Source organism: Rhinopithecus bieti, unplaced genomic scaffold, assembly GCF_001698545.2.
Source record: "Rhinopithecus bieti isolate Rb0 unplaced genomic scaffold, ASM169854v2 scaffold_14454, whole genome shotgun sequence".
Lineage (NCBI taxonomy): Eukaryota > Metazoa > Chordata > Mammalia > Primates > Cercopithecidae > Rhinopithecus > Rhinopithecus bieti.
This window is the reverse complement of record NW_016808228.1, coordinates 724,573-733,089: the sequence shown is the minus strand read 5'-3', so window position 1 is coordinate 733,089 and position 8,517 is coordinate 724,573. Positions and strand designations below refer to the sequence as shown.

The following is an 8,517-nucleotide window of genomic DNA, read 5'->3' as shown; positions in this document are numbered from 1 at the left end:
AAAAAAAAAAAAAAAAAAAGAGATGAGACTGGGCAAGTGGCGGTAAGAAGGAGCAAGGAGAGAAGAGTTTTGTTTTTGTTTTGTTTTTTGTTGTTTTTTGAGACAGAGTCTCGCTCTGTGGCCCAGGCTGGAGTGCAGTGGCATGATCTCAGCTCAGGGCAACCTCTGCCTCCCAGGTTCAAATGATTCTCCCGCCTAAGCCTCCTGAGTAGCTAGGATTACAGGCGTGTGCCACCACCCCGGCTAATTTTGTATTTTAGTAGAGATGGGGTTTTGCCATGTTGGCCAGGCTGGTCTCGAACTCCTGACCTTGTGATCTGCCCATCTTGGCCTCCCAAAGTGCTGGGATTATAGGCATGAGCCACCACACCCGGCCCTTTTTTTTTTTTGTTTTTTTTTTAAGGACAGAGTCTTGCTGTCACTCAGGCTGAAGTGCAGTAGTGTGATCACATCTCATTGCAGCCTTGAACTCCTGGGCCCAAGCAATCCTCCCACCTCAGCATCCCAAGTAACTAGAACTATAGGCAAGCACCACCACGCCCAGCCATTAAAAAAAAAAAAAATTTTAGAGAGACAGGGGTCTTGCTATGTTGCCCAGGTTGGTCTCGAAGTCCTGGCCTCCAGCAATCCTCCTGCCTTGGCCTCCCAAAGTGCTGGGATTATAGGTATGAGCTACTGTGCTTGGCTGGGAGAAGATACTTTAAAGGAGGAATCAGTATATCTTGCTAATGACTAGAAATAGGTAATAAAGGAAATACTTCTCTAGCTAGAACTCTAAAGCCTGGAAGAGTGATGATGCCTTAAGAAGCATGTCCCTGTGTGGTGGCTCACACCTATAATCCCAGCACTTTGGGAGGCTGAGGTAGGTGGATCACTTGAGGTCAGGAGTTTGAGACCAGCCTAGCCAACATGGTGAAACCCCATCTTTACTGAAAATACAAAAAATTGGCCTGGCTTGGAGGCACATGCATGTAATCCCAGCTACTTGGGAGGTTGATGCAGGAGAATTGCTTGAACCCAGGAGGCAGAGGTTGCAGCGAGCCAAGAGTGCACCACTGCACTCCAGCTTGGGCGATAGAGTGAGACTCCGTCTCAAAACACAAACAAACAAACAAGAAATCAAAAAAGGAAGTGGATTGGAAAGGAGGTGGATAAGGATAAGGTGAAATTCGATGGCCCAACTTTAGACATTGAGTTTGATGTAAAATAGCAGTTAATATATATTGCTAGCTCAGCAAAAGGAACTAAATCTAGTGGAGGCCCATATCAAGGAAGAGGGAAGAGGAAGTTGAGACAGTCACCAGAAAAGAGGAACCCTAAGCCACTGTCCCATCACTTACTCTAGGGGTCAACAGAGGGAGGGATTCAAGGACAAAGAGAATGTTTATGTTGGAGATTGTGCAAACAGGGCAGCAAGTGTGAAGACTGAGAAAAAGATGGAGCCATTAACAGTGGTGGGCAGGCATTCATTTCGGAGAATGTGGTTTTATCAAATAGGCAGGGACATGGGAGAAATCCAGTTTCACGAGGTTAGAAAAGCATGGTCAATAAAGAGATGGATGGCCAAGCATGGTGGCTCACGTCTGTAATCCCAGCATTTTGGAAGGCTGAGGCGGGCAGATCATTTGAGGTCAAGAGTTTGAGACCAGCTGATTAATATGCTAAAACCCCATCTCTACTAAAAATATAAAAAATTAGCCAGGTGTGGTGGTGCTGGTATATACCTGTAATCTCAGCTACTTGGGAGGCTAAGGCAGGAGAATCACTTGAACCCGAGAGGCCGAGATTGCACCACTGCACTCCAGCGTGGGTGACAGAACGAGATTCCGTCTCAAAAAAAAAAAAAAAAATGGATAAGCTGCTGCTCATCCGGGGAAGTCCAGTATTACAGGAAACAGGATGGCATCTGGAGGGTGACAACATCATAGGGGGAGATTTCAGGTTTTTTCCAAAGCTGGGTGACCTGAGGGTACTGGCAAGCCGAGGGGGAGACAGTCTAAGTATGAGAGCCAAGGGGACTGTGCCTGAAATTCCTTCCCGAGCCTGTGCCGTAATGCCCGCCCCTCTCCCTCCTCCGTCTGCATGCAGTCATCTGGGGACCTGGAGAATGACGAGCAAGCAGCCAGTGCCATCTCTGAGCTGGTCAGCACGGCCTGCGGTTTCCGGCTGCACCACGGCATGAATGTGCCCTTCAAGCGCCTGTCTGGTGAGCCCCTGCCCCTGCCCTTGGTGGTGGTACTGGGAAGAGGGGCTACTCCCAGAGGCTTCTCTTCTTCCTCCCAGCCTCCCACCATCTCCTCCTGGGGTCTCTGGTCTGGCCACTTTACTCCCTTTGGGACTCCCCTGTATCAGAATTGTGAATGAGAAGGCAAGAGAAAGGAGATGTAGCAGAGGCCACTCATTTTCAAATCTCTGAGCCTGGAACGATAGAATTTCTTTGGCTTTGATCTCAGCCAATGTGCGTGTGGCCCCGCCCCATGGAGTCTGTTGCACCCACTAACTCTGTGCTCCCTTCCCTCTCCTGGGGCGGGGGAAGGCGTGTCTCTCCTCCAGTGGTCTTTGGAGAACACACTCTGCTGGTGACGGTGTCAGGACAGAGGGTGTTTGTGGTGAAGCGGCAGAACCGAGGTCGGGAGCCCATTGATGTCTGAGCTTGCCGGAGGGCGAGGGTCGGAGAAGTGGATTGGGTCCTGGGCCTCTGTGATGAGGCAGGCACAGCCGTCGGTCTTGGCTTGCTGCTAGAACTAGGGCCTTCTGCTCGCCCACCTCCCACCCCTACCTGGATGGGCCGAGGCTTGGGGACTGTGAGCTGTGTTAAGGAGAACAAGGGCAAGGAGACCTCCCTTTGTGCTCCCTCCTTCCCTCCCTAATAAACATGAGCCTGATGTTCTCCAGCCCAGGGACATGTCTGTTTAGTGTGGGAATGGTTATACCCCATGTCTGTCTTCCACCTTCTGGGGAGAAAGTCATGCACCTTAGCCCAAGTTGGGTGTGGCAGGGGTGCCTCTGTGTGCTATAAAACTGGGAAACAGAAAAGCTGGAGGGGAAGGGAGTCACTCTGAGCCCTGGCGACTTCTGCTCTTCCCATCAGTACACAAACTAGTCATCCTTCTCCCTCCCGAACAGGCATTTAATAGTCTTATTTCAGTTGGAAGCAATAGTTGGAGAATAAGTTACAGGAACAGACCAAAACAAAACAAAACAAAACCCACAACTTAAAGTGCTTCAGGCTGCAAACGTAAACATGAGGGGCAGGAGGCCACCTGCCTGGCCCTGTCCCCAACCCCTGAGACAGGAAGGTCACTGTCAGGGGCCCTTAGCCATCACCATCCTCTAATCTCAGCCCTGCAGGAGGGAGGGAGGGAATGTCAGAGGTGGGAAAGAACTCAACGGGAATGAGGAAGATACTTTGTAAACTTAGAACCAGGGTAAAGGGCGGGGGGCAAGGGAGCTCTGGAAACCCTTGCCCTGGCCTAGGGGTGGGGCCAGCCCCCCCCACAGGAACTCGGGGAATACTGGTGGCTTAGTCCCAGCCATGCCCGCCCACTTCACAGCTTTTCCCCCGTCCCTGATCAGCAGACACAGACAGGCAGCTCTGCCAGGCCTCTTCACCCCCGTCTGGGAGGCATCCCAGGGGAGGCACAGCCCGGGAGCAGAGATCCCCTCTGGGGGCATTGGGTCTCTGGAGTGTAAGAGAGAACAGAGCTGGCACGATGCTACTTGACGGGTTCCACCACCAGGACCTTGCACTCGCGCTTGGCAATCTTGTCCAGGGACAACACAGCCTTGTCCGGGGGCAGGTAGAGGGGACGGCCAACAGGAGAGGCCACGGGGGGCGTGATGGCCCTGCGCTCCATCACACTGCCCGACCTGGGGGAAGGCAGAGGCTGTGGGCGCTGGTCAGACCCGGCACCCTCCCTGCTCCCAGCCTCTCCCCCATCCCTTGCCACGCCCCCTGGTTCTGTACCTCATGAGGTGGCTTCGGGAAGGCTGCTGGTGGGAGAAGGACTGGGAGCGGCCCAGGCTAGCCTGATGCCTCTCCACCAAGTCCCGGACAGCAGGGCTGCTGGGGCTGCTCTTGCGGGAGAGAGGCCGGGCCTCGGGTGGAGGGTGGGACACGCTGGCGGTGAACTGCAGCTTCAGTTTCATGTGCTGGCTTAGCTGGGGGGAGACGCAGGTCAGCATGCCAGCTCGGCTTCCAGGGCCCAGGCCTCCTTCCAAATGATCTTCCCCACGTGACAGACTAATGTCAAATCTAAATCCCACTTTCCCTCTGCCCAGCTTTTTCTTTCATCCCCAAAATCTAAGGGTCCTGCCTCCATCCACCCCAGCATTCTGCATCACTCAGCACTCAGCTCAGACCCTCCCCAGCCCACCTCGAAGAGCCCCGTCCTCAGAGCCTGGAAGGCCACACTGAAGGTGAGAGCACTGCCCTTCCGGGAAAAGCCAAGGTTGTTGAGGGGCGTGTGGCAGACGATGGAGTCCAGGGCAGCCTGCATGGCCCGGCGCTCCTCCTCACACAGCTGCTTTCCTGGGGGCAGAAACAGGGACCAGCAAACACTACAGCGTTCCTCATTCCCACAGGGCCTTCGCCAGCACAGTCTCATCTGATTCTCAAAGCCACTCTGTGGAGTAAACTGAGCAAATGTTATCTTTTGTGCATGTTGTAGATAACAACGGCTAATACTGTGTGCAAGGCACGTCACGTATATTAACTCAGTATCTGCATGACAACCCCATGAGATATGAGTTGCTCTATTTTAGAGGTGAGGACTCTGAGGCCCAGAGAGGTTAAGTAACTTATTCAAGGTCACACAGCTAGTAAAAGAGAGAAGTAGAGTTCACACCAGCAAGTGCAGCTCCAGTGTCTATGTCCTGAAAGTCACTCTGCCCCACTGCCTCTCTAAACTCTCCATCTAGGACACTGGGGAGATCATCCAGGTACAGGGCGGAAGCCACCTGCCACAAGTCACCTCCTGTGGTGGGGCTGGCACCGAGTTTGGCTGTTATCACTGTCCGGCCTCCCTTTTTCCTTTCTTTTCTCCTCCCTGGGGATCAGATCCCCACCTGGCAGCTGACCTACCAGCCTGTGCATGCTCTGGGGTCCACACGAGCCTCACAGCAAGGAAGTCTTGGAGATTGTTGAGCAAAGTGTAGGTGACAGTGAAACGCTCGTAGGTCCGAACAGGGGACTCACAAGAAGCGGTCATCACGAAACACGGGCGGTCCAGGCGGACACTGGGCAGGCTAGGAGTGGTGAGAGAGGGATGCTGGCTGTGTGTGTCAAGCCCCAAAGGCGAATGCCACAGTTCCTCCGGGATCCACACTCACCGGTAGTGGGTATAGATGCTCTGAGTGAAGGGCAGCTTTGGGGTGGACCACTGAACCACAGCAATCAGGGGAACTTCCAGGCCCTGCGGGAGGGACAAAGCGGGTTGGGGCAGGTATTAAGAGCGCCCCTCCCATCTTGAGTCAGCCGCATGGTCTTTCCCTCCCACTGCTTTATCACTTTTCTTTGAACACACCAGCCACTTATGCTCACCTCCTTGGCCCCTGGAGGGGGCTGCTCACCCCCTCGCAGCTGAAACAGGAAGTTGTGTTCCTCCAGGGCATTCAGTGGGCAGGGGAAGCAGCCAGAGGTTCCGGGTAGGCGGCAGAAGGAGCCCATGGAGACTTCCCCAGACTGGTGACTAGCTCAGAAAAGAGAACAAGGCATGGTCTCCCCATGCCAGAGCTCAGCCCCTGAAGCCATCCCCACCACTTCACAGCCTCGCCCCTCCCAGGACCTCACCAGACATTGTCCACCAGCAGCACAGAGCCATCGGGCATGACAGGTAGATAACTGGCGTTGAAGTTGGGGAGGATTCGGATATCCCAGATGGAGATTTCCTCCTGAGAGGAGCTGTTCAGCACTGTGGGAGAGGACCAGCTTGGCTCAGAATAGCTGGATCCCTGAAGCCCCACCTTTACCCAGAAAAAACCGGACCCCACCAGCCTGCCCAGAGGAACTGCATCCAATCAGTTCCCTTGCTGCTCCCGAGCCGGCAGACCTGCTTACCCTTGAGCACGGTCAAGTGTTTTCCAGCCACAGTGAACTGCCGGCATCTCAGAACCGGAGGGGGCAGCAGAGTCAGCAGCGTGCTCACTGCGGGAGGGGTTGGGGGCCAGAAGTGATGGTCTGGGGGCTGACCTCACCTCCAACCCAGAATTCTCACCTTCCTCTTCTCAGAGCCCATTAGCCACTTTCCAGTGTGACCTCTCCCCTCTCTCCCCCAATTCCGAGACTCCAGCCCTTCGCCTCTGCGCTGTCCTGCCCACCTTGGGCCTTGAAAGCGCTCTGCTCGCCCCGGAAAGTCTCCCCAGGAGATCGGGTCTGCAGCAATCGCAGGTAGCCTTGATCTCTGACCTCTGGTGCCTCAACCTCCCGCTTCCACACAGTCACTACAATCTGTCAAGAGGGAAGACAGATGGCTGAACCCGGAAAAGGTGTCTGAATTAGGACAACAGCTCCACTCCTTGCTCATCTTACCTTGGCCTTAGGTGTCCCTGGGGGCAGTCTATCCAGTGAAACGGTGAGTGGGAAGATGACCTCATCTGTGGACACAATCGGTTCCTCCACAGGCAGCTGGGGTTGGGAAAGGGGTGAAGAGGTCAGGAGCAAGTCAGAGGCAGCCTGCAGCCTTTCCATTTAAGACCAGCAGGTCATCTGCCTCCTGCCTCAGGCCCCCAGCAAACCGCCCCTATGCCCTGTGCCGGGTCCCCCAAAGCTCCTCACCGTGGTCGCTCCCCTGAGGTAGCAGGGCCCGGGCCGTGGGTGAGAAGGGGCTGCAGCCTCGGAACAAACCCCACCCCAGGATCCCCTCCCCTGGGGCTCCGAATCCTGGTCGCCGGCACCGCCGCCACCCGGCATCCCGCCTCCGGCGCTGACCGAGGCCAGGGCGGCCAGGGCGGTTGCCAGTTCTGCCCAGGCTCCTCTGGAGCCCAAGCCCGGGCCGCCCCCGGCGCCGGACCCCGCACCGCCCCGGCAGCGCAACACCAGCAGAAAGCGGACAGTCTCCCCCAAGTACAGATGGTTGCGCCGGGGCAGCGCCCGGTACCGGCCCGGGTCCCCTGCCAGCTCCGCGCGCGGCGGCAGCGGCACGGCCGGGAAGTACATCGAATAGTCGCACTGGGACTCCATGGGGCGGCGAGGACGGCGCGACCGGGAGTCCGGACCGGAGGCCGACCCCCAGCGGGGCCCTCTAGGGTGGGTCCGGAGGGTCCCGACACCTCGGGCTGCTGCGCGCGGCTGGGGCGGCCTGAGAGACCGGCCCGGTCCCGGCACCGGGGCAACAAACCCGGAACCGAGACCCGGCGGCGCCGGAACCGGGGTACTGAGCCGAATGACTGAGAGACCGGAAGCGGAAGGGAGGGGGCGTGGCCGCCGTGACCCCGGAATCTGCGGGTGCCAGGACCGTGGAGGAGGGGGCGGGGTCCTGCTGCTCTGAGGCTGAGAGAATGCAGGCCGGAGCTGCGGCCAGGCTTCTTGGAAAAGAAATGTAAGAACCCCGTCTGCCAGGCGTGTTGGCTCACGCCAGTAATCACAGCACTGTGGGAGGCCGAGGCGGGAGGATTGCTTGAGGCCAGGAGTTCAAGACCTCCCTGGCCAACTTAAAAGACCTCCTCTCTGCAAAAAATTTAAAATTATCCGGGTGCGGTGGCGCGCGCCTGTATTCCCAGCTACTTAGAAGGCCTAGGCAGGAGGATCCTTTGAGCCCAGAAGTTTAAGGCTGAAGTGAGCTATGATTGGGACACTGGACTGCAGCCTGGGTGACAGAGTGAGATCTTGTCTCAAAAAATAAATAAATAAGTAAATAAATAAATAAAACCTTCCAACCCCACTTCTTCCAGGAAGATTCTCCATCCCTCCCCTTTCTACCCTCCATAAATCAAGTAGAAGTTTCAAATTATTTATTCATTCAACCAATATTTCAGAGAGAAATGAACAGTCTAGTAGCAAATATTTCATAGAGAAATGGACATATCATTCCAACTCACCACACCCCAAACTTTCTGTGGCTCACTCCATCTTTTGCCCCTATGGAGCTTTGGTGATGTGGATCTGCCTTGGGGCAAGAAAGGGGAAGGGGAAGCCAGGCGCAGTGGCTCATGCCTGTAATGGCAGAACGTTGGGAGGCAGAGGCGTGTGGATCACCTGAGGTGAGGAGTACAAGACCAGCCTGACGAACATGTTGAAACCCTGTCTCTACTAAAATATAAAATTAGGCCAGGTGCGGTGGCTCACGCCTGTAATCCCAGCACTTTGGGAGGCTGAGGCGGACGGATCACAAGGTCAGGAGTTCGAGACCAGCCTAGCCAACATGGTGAAACCCCATCTCTACTAAAAATAGAAAAATGAGCCGGGCATGGTGGTGCACGCCTGTAGTCCCAGCTACTTGGGAGGCTGAGGCAGGAGAATCACTTGAACCCAGGAGGCGGAGGTTGCAGTGAGTCAAGATGGCACCATTGCACTCCAGC

At 55.6% G+C, this 8,517-nt stretch overlaps 2 protein-coding genes across 3 annotated transcripts in view; one reads left to right on the top strand and one right to left on the bottom strand.

Moving 5' to 3' along the window:
* The window catches only part of LAMTOR4 (late endosomal/lysosomal adaptor, MAPK and MTOR activator 4), a 5,530-nt gene extending 2,629 nt beyond the window's left edge, over positions 1–2,901 (top strand). The window contains exons 3-4 of one of the 2 annotated variants that reach the window (XM_017886164.1): positions 2,089–2,206; positions 2,554–2,901. In XM_017886164.1, coding sequence (XP_017741653.1) covers positions 2,089–2,206; positions 2,554–2,651 — 216 coding nt within the window. In that variant the 3' untranslated portion in view covers positions 2,652–2,901. Of the gene's footprint in view, positions 1–2,088; positions 2,207–2,536 lie in introns of both variants that reach the window. The other variant, XM_017886165.1, reaches the window with a different exon arrangement.
* Positions 2,902–3,109: 208 nt separating this feature from the next.
* On the bottom strand, positions 3,110–7,416 carry TRAPPC14 (trafficking protein particle complex subunit 14). Its single transcript, XM_017886163.1, has 11 exons — positions 6,776–7,416; positions 6,530–6,625; positions 6,319–6,448; positions 6,059–6,145; positions 5,792–5,912; positions 5,543–5,690; positions 5,332–5,414; positions 5,084–5,247; positions 4,377–4,531; positions 3,968–4,161; positions 3,110–3,870 (listed from the first exon to the last, which is right to left on the bottom strand). Exons 1-11 carry the CDS (start codon positions 7,178–7,180, stop codon positions 3,717–3,719), a joined length of 1,737 nt encoding a protein of 578 aa, XP_017741652.1. The 5' UTR covers positions 7,181–7,416; the 3' UTR covers positions 3,110–3,716.
* Between the last annotated feature and the right edge of the window lie 1,101 nt (positions 7,417–8,517).